Genomic DNA, 15,932 nt, shown 5'->3' with positions numbered 1-15,932 from the left:
CCCCCCCAGGACTGCTTCCTGTCCATGACGGTCTCCTGGTACCAAAGCCTGATCAAGGTTCTCCTGAGCCGCTTTCCCCAGAGCTGTCGCCATTTCCAGAGCCCAGACTTGGGGACTCAGTACCTGGTAAGTTTCCTTGGCCTTCCTCTGAAAGAAATCCTCATTAGATGGAGGACAGGGTCCCCCTCAAGGAGCCCCAGCCTGACTACACAGGCTCTGGAGGGAGGCTGAGATGGAGTGCCTACACAGGTAGAGGAGGAAAACTCTTCAAGCACCAAGCCATAGCCTGTGGCTCACTGAGAAGAACCTAGAGCTGTGCTCTCAGGACCCTCAAAGGCACAAACCTTGGCTAGTGATCCCAAGGAACCTCGGAACCTGGGAAGTGGTTAGTTCATGTAGGTTCAAGTCCCAGAAAGGACTTCTTGGGCTTTCAAGACTTTTTACCAAAGTGTGGTCCTCGCACCAGCAGCGTCAGCCCCACTTGGGAGCTGGCTAAAGTGCAGACCCAAGGCCCCGCCCCCTAACCTGCTGGCCCAGAAGCTGTTTTTCCACCATCTCCACAAGTGATTGATGTGCACATTAGACTGATAGATTGCTGGGAAGGGCAGTGGAGAGAAGAGAGTTATGGCAGTGGGCACTGGGGACTGGAAGACTCAAGGATGGGCCCAGTTGAGAGTAGCAGTTCAGGAGGGTAAGGTTCAAGAGGCTTCTGAAAAAAAAGGACTTGGCCCATGGTGAGGGGTCCTGCCACATGGTGCTTCTGGGGAAGACTTAGTTTCAAGGTGTGACAAAGCATCACCCAGAAGCTGAGGCTAGTTGGGGTAAGGCTGCAGTAGTGCGGCGAGTGTGAGCAGATGGGGGTGCTTCTGTGGGTGGCAAGAGTGCTGGAGCAGGAATGGGTTTGGGGGAAGGGTGATGAGTTGAGTCTGAGGCCCAAGAGGACCTTGCAGGACCACAGTCTGGAATGTCTATGGACATTGGGGATTAGAGCTCAGGAGAGGGGTGTAGGCAGCACTTATATGAACAGGAGGTCACTGAAGCCCCAGGCATAGAAGAAACTGCTTGGGGAGAGATCACAAAGCTGAGCTACAGGGACAGACATCCGGGAAGACAGAGACACAAAACCCAGGAGGCAAGGAGGACTCTCGCCGAGGGGGGAGAGCCCCCCTTTGTTGCTGGGCTTCAGATGTTGATGCCAGCTTGTGTAGGGCCTTCCAGTCAAGGACCACTCCCCTCATCCTGACGTCCTGCACAGGGTGACTGGGAGCCAATAAGGATGAGAAGCAAGGTTGCAGCACATGTGGGGTCAGGTGGTGATGAAAGCCGGCCTTCCTCAGGCTGGTCCCGCCTCCAGGACGCCCTCGTGGAGGGTCTCTGCCTCACTGTCCATCTCATTGTGTCTGTGTCTTTAGGTTGTGCTGAATCAGAAGTTCACGGACTGTTTTGTGCTAGTGTTTCTGGACTCCCACTTGGGAAAGACGGTGAGAACAGGGGTGGGGGGCTGTTGAGGGGCTTTGTGTCAGCCCTAGTGGGAGGCTATACCTCAAATGTTCTACCCCAGAGCCTGCTGAGTTTGGGGAGCCCAGCTTCCTGGGCCCAGCCTGCCCACCTCTCACCACTGCACTCACTCCCTGTTCCTTAGTCTCTGACGGTGGTTTTCCGAGAGCCCTTCCCTGTGCAGCCCCAGGACAGCGAGAGCCCCCCTGCCCAGCTGGTCTCCACCTACCACCACCTGGAGTCCGTCATCAACACAGCCTGCTTCACCCTCTGGACCCGCCTCCTCTGAAGGACAGGCCACTGAATGTCCTCGAACCATGGCTCTATAAGGTTGCCCACTTGAAATCTTAGACCAGCCCTTCCAGGTCCCTGGGCAAGACTAGACACTGAGGGACGCCAGAGGTCGTGTGAATGTGTCTTGGGGGCCTGTAGCAGGAGCTATGCTCCCTAAACACTTGCTGCCACTGACCAGCACAGGGCTCCAGAGGGTCCACTCGCCTCCTGAGGTGCCCATGTCCTCTCAGGTCCCTGGGCCCTTCCAGAAGGAGACTCCTTTCTGCTCACCTGGCTGAGTCTGGGAATTCTTCATATCAGGTGGCAGGTAGACCCCTTAGAGCTGCTCTGCCTGAATCCTGTCCGATACCCACTTCCCCCACCCCCATCACGAGTCATCTGATCATCAGTTCCCACTGGGACATCATTGCCAGACAATTGCCATCGAGATAAGACACCTCCGTTTGAATCCCAGCTCTGCATTTGAAGCAGCTGTGACCGTGGGCAAGTCCCTTGGCCGCTGTACCCTTGTTTTCTCATCTGTACCCAAGGAGCACGGACACAGCAACACCGACACAGACTGGAGGACTTGAACACGAGCTGCATGGCCCTTCTCTGCAGGAGAGAAGCGGCCCAAAGAAACCGCAGAGTTAAGACACTGTGTGTCCTCCCCCGCCCCCTCCAATAACATACACACGTGGAAACGTCAGCAGGGTGTCTTTAATTAGAGGAGACTCAGTCGTGCTGCTCACCGTCCCAGAGGTGTGTGGCTGGAGCGCAGGACCTCACTGGCCAGCCTGCGGGCGGCCCCTCATCTCCCAGTATGAACGCAGCCAACTCAGGCCCTCTGCTGTGTCTCCTGAGGGGAGCGGGCGCACGGCATCTCAGGCCGTGAGGAGGAAGACAGCCCCTGTCTGACAGTGTCCCTCCAGAGGCCCTTCCCTGGGGCCAGGCTCAGCCCACCCTCACCTTGAGGCTGGTACTCGCAGCCCACGAAGCCTGTGTAGCCTTCATCTTCCAGCAGTTGGAACAGATATGAGAAGTTGAGCTCTCCGGGGCTGTCGGGTTCCCCCCGACCGGGGACCTGTGCCACCTGCACGTGCCCTGGGGGTAGATGTTGGGGGTAGAAAGAGTGGAAGGACAGGGGAAGCCTCATGGCAGGCCAGGAAGAAGCCAAGAAAGGGGCCCTCACCAACAATGGGCAGGAACTCTCGCACGTTCCCTGTCAGGTTCCCGTCCATGATCTGCCAGTGGAATAAGTCCTAGGGCAGAGATTCCCCAGTCAGAGACCCTGCAGCCCACACCACTGTCCCTGGATTTGGAGAACACGGCCCTCTGAGAAGCACACCCTCTCCCCCACTTACCATCTGTAGCTGGAGGTTGGGTCTTCCCACCTTCTGTAAGATGGCTGCCGCTGGGAGAGAAACCAGGGAGAGGGGTCGTGAGACTCAAGGAGGGCTGGAGAATCAATGGACAGGAGGCGGCCGGGGGTTGGGGGCCTACCTTGCTGGGGCGTGTCCAGGAAATACCGGGGGTCCGTGATGCGGGTGTTTATGGGCTCCAGCAGTCCCACGAGGTTCTCCTAGCACCAGGCCAGATCTATGAATAGAGCTCTCCCCAAGTTCGACTCCCTCAGTCAGTCACTGCTCAAGCCGATCCCCAGCCCTTCTGGCCTCGGCCGGGGCCCAGCCTTGCGCCTCACTGCGCTCCCTACTGTCCTTCCCCTCCACATACATACATGCATGAAGTATGTGTGTCTGTATGTGTTTTCACTGTCTCATGTGCGTGCTCAGCCATGTCCAACTCTATGCGACCCCAGGCTCCTCTGTCCATGGGATTACCTGGGCAAGAATACTGGAGTGGGTTGCCATTTCCTCCTCCAGAGGACGTTCCTGACCCAGGGATCAAACCCACATCTCCTGCATTGGGAGGTGGATTCTTTACCACTGTGCCATCTGAGAAGCCCCTTTCACTGTCTCACCTGAGCCAAAACCTCAGCTGCGTGCCTGAGGTTCTCCAGGAAAACTACCTCCATTTCACCCCTGACCGCGGTTCTGTCAGCCCCCTTGGGCACTCGGCCAGCCATCAGGTGAACCCTGTGGGGAAAATGGGGCTGGAGGGGGGCTGTGGAGTCCAGCCTCACCGAAGAAGCCTTCACACCCATGCTCGCTGGGTACTTCTCTTCCAGCTGCCCTCCTACTGCACCAGCCTCCCGTCTCCCCAGGTCCCCAGTGAGACCACCTGGCTGTGGTGCTCAGGCCTCCCGGCGCCCTCAGACACTTGTGTCAACCTAAGACCGAGGCTTTTCCCAGATTCCTTCTGAAGGCCCACCATCCTCCTGCTTCAGAGACCACAGGCCCTCACGCAGCCCCTCCTGTACATCCAGATTCTCCTTTTCCATGGCCCTTCTCCTCAAGCCTCACCTTTAAAAAATTACTTTCCCTTATGCTCAGGTATTCCACGCTGCTTGTCTCCTCCTTGCATCTGTTTCTTAGCTGCTTCCCATCTGTTTTCTGCACACACACTCCTCCCTCTGCCCCATAACTGCTTGTTGCCAGTTCCTTCGCAGTCTGGTTGCCCTGTGCAGGATTTGACATTCACCTTATCAGCCCACTCGGAGTCCCCCACCTTCTCCCTTCACCGCCTCATCTTTCTCAGTCACCTCCAAAGCAGACAGACTTCACCTCCAGCCTCATAATCTCTGCAGAATACACCAAGCCCCGGGGGCGTGTGGCTACTGCACCCCTGCCTGGAATGCTCCTTTGGTCAAGCAAGCACCCACCACGGAGACCCAGTTCAACATCACTACCTGTTATGAAGCTTTCTCTGCTCCCAGACGAGTTAGTACCCGCTCTGCTCCCAGAGTCTCCTTGAACTGACTGGGTTATGTCCCAGGTCATACTGAGTTCCCAGCATGAGGTGAGCAAGAAAGAGTTGCAAACTGAGAGTGACGTACACACAGATGAAATGCGAAAAGGCAATTTACAAGGGACCAGGACTGAAGAGGCAGAGACGGGAGTAACCCTGAGCCTCTTCTCTCGAGGATTATGGGGGCGGGGGAATGGAGAGGGGAGGTTACCTGGAACAGCCCAGAGCCTTAGCGTACAGCACCGCCTGCTCCAGCCCTTCTCGGAAGGCCGCCTGCCTCCCGGGAACAGCCCCCAGCCCATTCTCCCCCTTCTCTCTGTCTCCTGCGGAAAGAATGGGCCTCAGCTCCCTGCTCCTTCCCCACTGCCCCACCCTGTCCCGGCCTGGGCCCTCCCGGCGCACCTGGGGGCGTGTTGATTAGCACCACTCGTAGCCCGGCTTCCCGCGCTGCGCGCGCCAGGGCCTCCGGCGGCTCCGCATACGGCCAGCCGATCTCGGCTGCTTCGAAGCCCGAACTGCCCGCGGCCCGGAGCCGCGCGGGAAAGCCCGCCAGCTCCGGGAACAGCCACGACAGGTTGGCCGAGAAGCGGAGCGGAGCCATGGCTACTCGAGAGCGCGCGCGGGGAGGAGTCCCCGCAGCTAGAAGGCTGCAATGGCGGGCAGGGTCGAGCGGGGACTTGAGGGCCCGCGCTGCCTGCAGGGCCGGGGAAAAGACTGAAGGGCCGCACTTGCGGGGCGGGGCGGGGCGGGGCGTGGAGGACCCGGAACTGGTGGAGGAACCCGGCCCGGCCGCGCGGGGGCGCACTGGCGCCGCGAGCTGGGTGCCGGCCCTCTCCCGCTGGCAGACGCGTGGGTGGTAAGGGCCGCGGACCTGCCAGAAAAGTGCACTTTTCCGAACGGGGGGGGGAGGGGGCGCGGGCCCAGTTACGGTGAAGGAACGTGGACGCTAACAAACGCTTGGTGTTTACCTTCATTATAACCAGAGTATCTGTTCATTAAAGAACTTTTGATAGCCATGTGCCGCACCACTCAGCCGTTAACTTTCCTGTACAGGGCAAAAACTCAACACGTACAGTCTTGTCCTAGAAAACCCTGATCACAGTGTATATGAGGTCTTATGGCATGTTATTTCGTTTTCCCAGAGAAAATCTTGAATTAGCTCCTCGTTCCGCACCTGAACAGCCTAGAATTGATCATGCTTACAGGGGTTTCAAAGTGTGTGTGTGTATGTGTGTGTGTGTGTGTGTGCGCGCGCGCGCGCGCGTGTGCTATAAAAGCTCTTTAATGCACCTTTTGGTTCCATCTCTGAATCGTTTTCTCAGGTTCCTCTTGTAGGTACAAAGTTCAAAGTCCCTTGTAAGGCAAACTGCCCCCACCACTGGACTCCGCACCGAGCCGCTGTGGGCGGTCTGTCTCCCTCAGCCCCAGCTGATTGGGCCACGGAAAGACATCTGATCCAAGCGCAGCCAATCCATAGACGGGCCCGAGACCCTTGTCCAGTTTGTAAAGCTAATCTGGCCAATTAGATTCCCTCTTGGAGAGTTCAAACAAGGAAATCCTGAGAGCCAAGTAAGCGATGGGTTTGGCAGATGGTTTTGGCTGTACAAAATAAATAAGCTGGAGTCAGGTGGGGAAGAAAATTAGAACAGAGAAAGAGAATAACCGAACACTACGAGTAGGCGTAGCACATTGTGATACCGCTGCTTTAGAGTTCCCAGGACTGACCAAACCCACGGCAGCTCCCAGGTCTACGCTTCCTCAGGCCAGGATGTTTAGACTTTCCCTGGTTTCTGTGTCTGTAGTTTCCTGGTGTTTCTTCAGATCATCCGAATAAGTTTATTTCAGCCACACTAACCCAACTGAATTGGCAGATTCCAGGTTGGGATTACATGGTGAAAAAGTAGGACCATACTTAAGTTTTTTATGACTGTGCTAACGTGCTGTGGGTGTCCGACTCTGTGCGCCCCTATGGACTGCAGCCTGCCAGGCTCCTCTGTCCATGTCCATGGGATTATCCAGGGGAGAAACCTGGAGTGGGTTACCGTTCCCTCCTCCAGGGAATCTTCCCCACCCAGGGATCGAACCTGTCTCAAGTCTATCTGGCAGGCCGAATTTTTAGCACGAGTGCCACCCGGGAATGGCTTCTCAAAAATGTAATTTTGCACTCAGATGACACATGCGTAGCAGTCATGTTGATCTGCTCTCTGTGCTAACTTTGACAAAAGGCAGCTTGAAGTGCAACACCAGGAGAACACAGTGTTCCCTGTCTCCTGTCACTGCCCACCTGCATCCCAAGTCAGGCTCACCCAGCCACCCCGGGCCCAGGCTGAGAGTTAAAATTAATCCCAGTTCCTGGCAGGTACTGTGTCTTCAGCACTGCCTCCACGAACAGACGGATGTCAGCTCACCTGAAATCAAATCACTTAATTTCTTGCCCCTCTACTTTATGCTTGGAACTCTGACTCTTCCGGGAACATGTTTCTTGGAAGAAAGTGAAAATGAAATTCACTCAGTTGTGTTCAACTCCTTGTGACCTCATTCACTGTACAGTCCATGGAATTCTCCAGGCCAGAATGCTGGAGTGGGTAGCCTTTCTCTTCTCCAGGGGATCTTCCCAACCCAGGGATCGAACCCAGGTCTCCCACATTGCAGGTGGATTCTTTACCAGCTGAGCTATCAGGGAAGCCGTTCATGTTTCTTGGGCACTGTCCATTCAGGATATGACCTCACTAAGTTTAACAGTTTAATCAGTCTCAAGTTCAGCATGTTTATGATCCACTGTTGACAATGCAGAGTGACATCTAAGGTAAGTAATTCCTTATCAACAGTTCAGCTCAGTTCAGTCACTCAGTCCAACTCTTTGCGACCCCATGAATCACAGCACGCCAGGCCTCCCTGTCCATCACCAATTCCCGGAGTTCACCCAAACTCATGTCTATCAAGTCGGTGATGCCATCCAGCCATCTCATCCTCTGGCATCCCCTTCTCCTCCTGCCCCTAATCCCTCCCAGCATCAGGGTCTTTTCCAATGAGTCAACTCTTCGCATGAAGTGGCCAAAGTATTGCTTCGCTGTAAATCTCTGAGTATGCAAATTCTATTTAAGACTTTAAAAACACCACCATCTTCTTGGGTCTTTACCAGAAAAAAGATTTGTCCAGACTCCAATGGTCTACTCGTTTTTTGCTTGTACACCCTTTTTAGGGCAGCAGAGATAATGTATAAACTAGATGTTCATGACTCACTTTTCTCCTTATATCCACCTTCACATAATGTATCAAAACATATACAAGAGGAGAACAATGTCCAGGAAAATTATTTTCTTTAGTCATCATTTGTCTATACCTTATCCCACTTTGCAAAATAAGCATTACACTAAGTTATTTTTACAAATCTTGATTCTTTGCATTTAACTTTCTTTTAAATTTATTTAGTTAATTTTAGCTGCACTAAGCTTTCATTGCTATGCATGGACTTCTCATTTCAGTGGCTTCTTGTTGTCCAACACCAGCTCTAGGGCACTCGGGCTTCCGTAGCATGCGGAGCTTGAGCTCAGTAGCAGCAGCTCCCTGGCTTAGCAAGCTGTGGCATGTGGGATCTTCCCAGAGCAAGGATTGAACCGGTTTTCCCTGCATTGCAAGGCAGACTGTTAACCACTGGACCACCAGGGAGGCCCTGCATTTAACTGTAATCAAAGAATGTGTACAGGTATGATGATCAGTTAAGAGAAGAAGAGCTTGTAAATAATTATGTCGATAATGGCTGAAACTTGCACGTAGAGTTCAGAGTCTCATTTGATCACTGATTGCACTTGCCAATGTCATAAAAAATATTACAACTCATATGTGAAATGCAAATCAAAGCCTTAATGAAATTTCATTTTATACTTTCCAGATTGGCAAAAAAAAAAAAAAAAACCTTAAAAAGTAGACAATAGCAAGTATTGGAAAGGATTTGAAATAACTGGAGCATTTATTCACTGTTGATAGGAGTATAAATTACTACAACCACTTTGGAAGTTAATTTGGCATTATCTCTTAAAGCTGAACATTCATATACCTTTGATCCATCAGTTCCATGCCCAGGTTTATCCCCTGGAGGTCTTTATGGAGAAGCGTACCCAGAATAATTCAGTGATGTTCATAACAGCACTATTTATGCAGCAAAAATAAGGAACTAACTCAAATGTCCATTGATACATATATAGGTGAGTTGTAGCATGGCCCTGCAGTGTTGTTTATAAAAGTGAAGGGAAAACAGGTGACTTAAATGATAAAATTGAGTTGCTCTTGGATTAGAGTAATGCATGAAGACTTAGTGACTTTGGATCAAATTGAAAACATCAAATGGATAAATCTCAGAAACATGATTGTGAGTGAAAGAAGCAAATCACAGAGAAATATATACAATATGATTCCACTTACATGAAGTCAAAAGCAGGGAAAACCAAGCAATACCTTGTATAGGGATACGAACATCTGTGGTAAAACTATAAAGAAAAGCAAGTGATCGTGACCACAAAATTCAAGATGATGGTGACTTCTGGAGGGGGAGAGAAGGGGGTGGTGTCGGAAACTTCAAGATTAAGGGTCATCCCCTTTTTATGGTGTGTTGTGATCACATCTCTGTATCTAACATATATTTTATAAATATTTTGTACCTGTTCTAGATTTAAAATGATAGCATTTTAAAACTTTTGATATGCTTTATTACCACCTGTTGGCACATTTTATATTAACATCTTCATTTCACTATCATGAGAATCTCAAGGTTTTTCAACAGACTCAGCTTGTTTGTGTTAGACTATAATTGCTACTTTTTAGATTCAGCGTGTCACTGCTCAGGCTAGTGGTCCTTTACTATATTACCTGCTCAGAACCTGTGGGAGGCAGCTTGTAAAGTGATCCCTGGTGATCTCCACCTCCTGGTCGTCATGTCCCCTCCTCTTGAATATGGGCTGGACCTTGCCATTCACTTCAAACAAATAGAATACAGCAAAAATAGTACAATGTCACCCCGGAGATTAGGTAACAAAAAGGCTTTAGCTTATGTTTTGGGTATCCTCTTTAACTCACTTGCTCTGAAGAAAACCAGATGCCATATTGTGAGCTGCCCTATGGAAAGATCTATGTCTAAGAGTCTTTCCAGAGCAACTAAGAACTGGCCACAACTAAGCGACTAGGAGCCAGTGCCTCTGGCTGGCAACCTGTGAGTGAGGTTGGAAGCAGGTCCACTCCCACTGAGCCTTAAGATGACTATCCTGCCCAACACCTTGACTGCCTCATGACAGACAAGATTTGAGTCAGAGAGATCCAACTAAGCCACACCCAGATTCCTGGCTGCAGAGCCTCTTTGGCAGTAAACATTTGTCGTTTAAGTCCCTGAGTTTGGGGTAACTTGTTAGCAGCAATCAATATCTAATAGAGGTTCTCTTTCTTCTCTTGTTTGGGGGAATTATATCACTTTCACCACTTCTTCATCTTAAGTGTGAATAGGCTCTACCATCTGCTTATAAGTTCCTCTCTCAACCCAGCCACAGTGATTGGTCAGTGAGTGGACACCAGACCCAAGCTAGACCAACCAAAGTACCTGTAACAGGCATTGTAGATTGCCTACCCAATGTCTGTTCCCTCTTTTCTCCTTAGTTGAACCATACCTCATCAGGACACTTTGTTCAGTTGCTAGGTCCTATCTGACTCTTTGCAACCCCACAGACTGCATCATGCCAGGCTTCCCTGTCCTTCACCATCTCCCAGAGTTTGCTCAAACTCATGTCCATTGAGTCAGTGATGCCATCCAACTATCTCATCCTCTGTTGTCCCCTTCTCCTCCTGCCTGCAATCTTTCCCAGATTAGGGTCTTCTAGAATGACTCCACTCTTCACATCAGCTGGCCAAAGTACTGGGGCTTCAGCTTCAGCATCAGTCCTTCAAATGAATATCCAGGGTTGATTTCCTTTAGGAGTGACTGGTTTGATCTACTTGCAGTTCAAGGAACTCTCAACAGTCTTCTCCAACACAGCACAGTTCAAAAGCCTCAATTCATTGGCATTCAGTCTTCTTTATGGTCCAACTCTTACATCCATACATGACTATTAGAAAAACCATAGCTTTGACTAGATGGACCTTGGTTGGCAAAGTGATGTCACTGGTTTTTAACACACTGTCTAGGTTTGTCATAGCTTTCCTTCCAAGGAGCAAGCATCTTTTAATTTCACAGCTGCGGCCACAGTCTGCAGTGATTTTGGAGCCCAAGAAAAGAAAATCTGTCACTGATTTCACTTTTTCCCCTTCTATTTGCCATGAAGTGATGGGACTGGATGCCATAATCTTAGTTTTTTGGATGTTGAGTTTTATGCCAGCTTTTTCACCCTCCTCTTTCATCCTCAGCAAGAGGCTCTTCAGTTCCTCTTCACTCTCTACCATTAGAGTGGTATCATCTGCATATCTGAGGTTGTTGATATATCTCCCAGCAATTTTGATTCCAGCTTGTGATTTATCCAGTCCGGCATTTCACATGATGTACTCTGTATATAAATAAAATAAGCAGGGTGACACTTAGCCAGAGAGAATAAAGTTGATGTACAGAGTGCTTCCCAGGTGGCTCAGTGGTAAAGACTCCACCTACCATGCTGGAGACATAGGTTCAATCACTAAGTGGGGAAGATCCCCTGGAAAAGTAAATGGCAACCCACTGCAGTATTCTTGCCTGGGAAATCCCATGGATGAGGAGCCTGGTGGGCTCCAACTCATGGGGTCACAAAAGAGGGGTCACAACTTAGCAACTAAGCAACAACAACAGAGAGAAATGGCAAGAAAAACTGAGAGAGGCCTTGTGTTCCCTCGAAACCTCTGTAAGGGAATCAATCAGGCTAGCCTTCTTGCTTCATCTTAACTCTTCCCAAGAAAGAGATGTCTCAGAACGAACTTGCTTTTCCCATCACCAAACCAAGAATTGTGCACATTTCAAAAAACACTTGGTTCTTTTGGTAAAAAAAAAAAAATTAAAGACTTGGACCATGGGCACTTAGGCTATGTATTTGCATAATTTTATGAATTTATATAATTTCATATAGCTGGTAGCAGTAAGCTAAATGACTCACAGCAACTTAGGGATCTCAGTGTCTATGAGAGAATCTCTATCTTTCAAAGTAATGAATTTATGCTGATGATTTTTATTTCACCCAATCTTCATTAATCTCTTTCCTACCTTGCTTTAATACAAGAGCATCTTCCTTTGTATTTTAACTTTCTTATTTGAGTTCCCAGGCTTTTTTTTATTACTTTTATACGGCATGTTCAGATCAGGCTCCATATATCACGTTAGGTATTTTCACATCCAGCCATGTGTTCAGTTACAGCTGCCTGGATTTAAGAATCTAGTGTCAGTCTATTATTATTATTTGTCTGAGCCATTGAGTTTGCATTTCCAAGGCTTCGGAATTTAACTTTCTACTTTACTCAATTTTACCAGTAATAGTCCGTATCACATGGATTCATGATCGCTTGTAACTGTGTCAAAAAGGAAGCTAAATCTTTGGTAAAGTTTTTCTTCCATAGGTTTCTGTGGTATCCAAGTATGTCATAGAGGAATACCCATGGTCCATCTACATTAGGACTGTATAACTAAAATTTCAGCACATTTAAACAGAGTCATCTCACTCACACAGTACATTGAATAATAACATCATTATGTGAAACAGCATTGAATCACTCTACAAAATTTGTGCTTGCACGAACAATCATTATATTCTTGGAAGAATATAATAATATTTGCTGTTCCATGTTATACACCCTTATCTTTAAAAGGAGGCTCCTGTAACTGGCCCTTTATCTTTAGTTTCTAAATTCTGTTACTGAGTGGCTGGATCGTGTCCAGAAACTCTTCTGTGCCCCTCCCCTACATATGCATGTTGTTTTCGGTAGTATTAGTTAATGGAGTGTTAGCTAGTTACACACCCATCCACATGCAGTCTTTAAACTTTGTTAAATATAACCAGTGTGTGTATGACTCAGAGGGTGCAAGTGTGAATAACTGCATTTTATTCCAGGATACAAAGTTTTTATCCTTCCCCTATTGTTGGACAAAAAGATTGCTTCCAAGCGATCACTATTACAACAATAATACATCTTTGTATATGCCTTTTTGTATGTGGGTACAAATATGAATATTTTTCCAGTATATGTCTCTGAAAGTGGACTTGCTTGGTCAAAGGATGAGCACATTTAAAGTTCTCATTCACTGCCAAATCACCCTTCAGAACACTTTATCAGTTTACATTCGTTCTGACAGCCTTGAGTGCCTGTTTCCCCACATCTTCATCAACGCTGGATTTTTGCCAACCTGACGCAGGGAAAAAACATTTTAAAAAAGCAAGTCTTTCCTTATTACTGAAGTTGAACATCTTTTCAGATGTTTGTTTGCCATGAACATTCCCTTTTCTGGGAATTGCTTATTTGGGGCCTTTGTCCACTTTTCAGTAGGATGCTTAATTAGTTTATAGATGTTCTTCCTAGAAATTCTGGATGTTAAGTATTTGGCTGTTTTACTTATCTCTGTCTTTAGTTAGAGTATTTGCTGTTTGGAATGTTGGAGCAGTGCCGCCTTTCCCCCAGGCTTCATGTTCCCAATGTGAAGGAAGTCTGCCCTGCCTTCTTAGTCTTCCCCAGGGAAGCAGAGCGACTCCTTCCGCAGAGAGGAGCCTAACTGCTCCTCTGAGTTCCATCCTCCCCTCTCTGTGTGAAAAAGTACCTTCCTGGCCCACTCCCCCCACTGTAAGGTTTACAGGGCTGAGCCCTCATGGGACTGACCTCGGGGTGAAGTATCAGCAACCTGCTTGCCTAGCAGACCTAAGCCATATTGTCCAGTGCCAGTTGTAGTGGTAATAAAGGTAATATTTGTATCTCCATCTGCCACACTCCGGTGCCTATCTCCTAATAGGTTCTTGTATCAGTCAGAGTCCAAACAGAAAACAGATGGCACATTCAAATTAGGATAATTCGGAAGATTGAATAAAGGGACTATTTATGAAGGCATGGGCAGGGTGTAGGGGAGATCCATGAGATAGTGAAGCAACCTAGGGCTATCACAGCAGAGCTGCTCCTCCTCCTAAGCTTGAAAGGTGCAGGCAAGGGGACTGAGATCCAGGAGGAAAGGGTTCAATAGCAGTAACTGTCTTACAAGGAGCAGAAGCCCTCACTTGCAGGACACGGGCGGCTTGAGGCAGCCTGTATGGAGGAAGCCTGAGCGATAAATACCCCACCTGACTCCTCTCCCCTCTAGTCTCCTGGTGGGCCTCCCCACTAGATAAACCAGTCAGAGCCCGAGGGAAAGGGAAGCTGTTGATGGAGCCAACACTGGTCCATCTATTCGGGCAGAGAGCAAGGAGTACAGCAAGGGACACAAAAAATATCCATCAGAGTTCTCCTCTTTCTTTCCTCGGCGTGCACTTTCATTCTTCATCTGGGTAAAAAATTCGTGTTCTCGTCAACGAGATGCACAAAATCCCACTGACTGCCATTTCATCAAGAGGTGATCTCAATCTGCTTAATCCTCCTGACACCGTAGCTTTACTGCCGCTGGTGTTCTTCAAATAAGGAATCAGGTTACAGTGAGGGGAGGTATGGTAGGCAGAATCCAGAAACAGTCTCTCCAAATTCCTGCTCTTGGTGTACACGCCCCATCTCTCAGTCATTCAATCCAACGCTAGTCTAGATATTGCTATGAAAGGATTTTGCAGGTGCAATTAAGGTCCCAAGTCAGGTATGAAATCAAGATGCAGCTGGATGAGCCTGACCTAATTAGGTGAGCCCTTAAAAGGGCCAGAGCTCTTCTGGGTGAAAGAGATTTGGAGTTAGTGCATGAGAAATTGTCCAGTGGTGGCTTTGGAGATGGAGAAGGAATGTGAGTGGCTTTGAGGACTTCACACTTCTTATGCTGTAAATCATGTCCCCTTGTCAGAGGTGATGGTATAGCATTTGGTAGCACGGTTAAGGATAAGCCATTCTGTAACTCTACAAATGATCCTGGAGAAGAACTTCAGGCAGAGAAGACAAGCAGAATATGTATCTACTCCACGAGAACCAAGCTCTGCTCCCTCCAAGATGGAGGGGTCCACAGTGGCCTCCCTCCAACCTCAGTGTGTCTCTTGCTTTGTGGTGTAAAATTCAAGAGACAGCAACTTGTCTTTTCCTTCAGAAGGATGCTCCAGACCACAGAACCCCTAGATACTTCCCCTGTATGGTGGGTCCCTTGCCTCAGGGACACATTTAGCTTACAAAGGCCTCTAGAGTGTGAGACACTTCCCACTCACAGGTCTGTTTATCATAATACCATCAATGGGAATGTCCTATCAGAGACAGAAATGCTTAGTTTCCCATCACATAATATTATGGCAGGGAGGACAAGACAGGACATCGTCATGGCAAAGACGGTAAAGTTATACTATTTTCCCTGCTGTATAAATTCAGATTTCTTTTCCTGGAAAGAAAATATTTTCCAGGTGAAATGGAAAATGGTGGAGCTGAATGCCAGGTGCCATGGGCTGTATTGAATTGCCACAGCAAAGATTTCCTCTTTGGTGCTCTAGTCGTGATTGGCATCACTATCTAAGTTTGCAGAGATTTATTCTCTTTCTCTGTGCCCCACCTGGTTCATGCTGTAGCCAGTTAAGTGAGTTAAATGGGGATGTGCTGGGAACCACTACCCTTGCACATCTGAAGTGTTAATGGTAGCACTAATCTCTGTGATTTCCCCAAGGTGAAAGTACTGCTTCTGACTGACTTTCTTGGTGTGGTGGGCATGTAACTGGGGAGGATCATTTTCAGAGCTTACACTTTGCCCTTTTCATCATATTAGCCTTCATTTCATGGGTGAAAGGACTAATATAAGAATTCTACCTGTTATTAAGTATCTTTCTTTTCACTATCTATTCTGGGAGGTGGGGTGGGAGAAACACAGTGTGTCCATGACCCCAAGGACACTGTATTAAACTTGGGCTAGGACTCCATACATCAGCTGCTTCTCATTAGCTCCCAGTCTCCAAGATCCTAGTGGATCTTGGTGGCACTTCAGGGCTCTGGGGATCAGCGTGAATTCAGAGCCAATGTCTATTAACCTCCGGAAGATCTAGTATGTACCTTTCACCAGTGCTCAGTTACCTTGGTTAATGATAGCAGGTCATCTGGCTACAGTGGGCTTCCCAGGTGCCAATGCAGGAGACACCAGAAAAACAGGTTCAATCCCTGGGTTGGGAAGATCCCCTGGAGGAGGAAATGGCAACCCACTTCAGTATTCT

At 48.7% G+C, this 15,932-nt stretch overlaps 2 protein-coding genes across 4 annotated transcripts in view; one reads left to right on the top strand and one right to left on the bottom strand.

Annotated features, from left to right (window-relative positions):
• SZT2 (SZT2 subunit of KICSTOR complex) overlaps positions 1-3,589 on the top strand; it is a 54,403-nt gene extending 50,814 nt beyond the window's left edge. The window contains exons 70-73 of the mRNA XM_068966337.1: positions 10-126; positions 1,413-1,481; positions 1,643-1,827; positions 2,022-3,589. Coding sequence (XP_068822438.1) covers positions 10-126; positions 1,413-1,481; positions 1,643-1,786 — 330 coding nt within the window. The 3' untranslated portion in view covers positions 1,787-1,827; positions 2,022-3,589. The remainder of the gene's footprint in view (positions 1-9; positions 127-1,412; positions 1,482-1,642; positions 1,828-2,021) is intronic.
• HYI (hydroxypyruvate isomerase (putative)) lies at positions 2,480-5,336 on the bottom strand. Of its 3 annotated transcripts, XM_068966338.1 has the most exons (9): positions 5,041-5,336; positions 4,877-4,961; positions 4,450-4,575; positions 3,752-3,866; positions 3,274-3,352; positions 3,135-3,184; positions 2,963-3,032; positions 2,740-2,874; positions 2,480-2,629 (listed from the first exon to the last, which is right to left on the bottom strand). In XM_068966338.1, the coding sequence occupies exons 1-9, from the start codon at positions 5,237-5,239 to the stop codon at positions 2,556-2,558; spliced, it is 933 nt and encodes a 310-aa protein (XP_068822439.1). In that variant the 5' UTR covers positions 5,240-5,336; the 3' UTR covers positions 2,480-2,555. The 3 variants fall into 3 exon arrangements, with proteins under 3 accessions (XP_068822439.1, XP_068822440.1, XP_068822441.1); XM_068966339.1 differs by lacking the exon at positions 4,450-4,575 and having other exon boundaries at positions 4,850-4,961; XM_068966340.1 differs by lacking the exons at positions 2,963-3,032; positions 4,450-4,575 and having other exon boundaries at positions 2,485-2,629; positions 4,850-4,961.
• Positions 5,337-15,932: the final 10,596 nt, after the last annotated feature.

Source organism: Capricornis sumatraensis, chromosome 2 (assembly GCF_032405125.1).
Source record: "Capricornis sumatraensis isolate serow.1 chromosome 2, serow.2, whole genome shotgun sequence".
NCBI lineage: Eukaryota > Metazoa > Chordata > Mammalia > Artiodactyla > Bovidae > Capricornis > Capricornis sumatraensis.
This window is presented reverse-complemented; position numbering and strand designations above follow the sequence as displayed.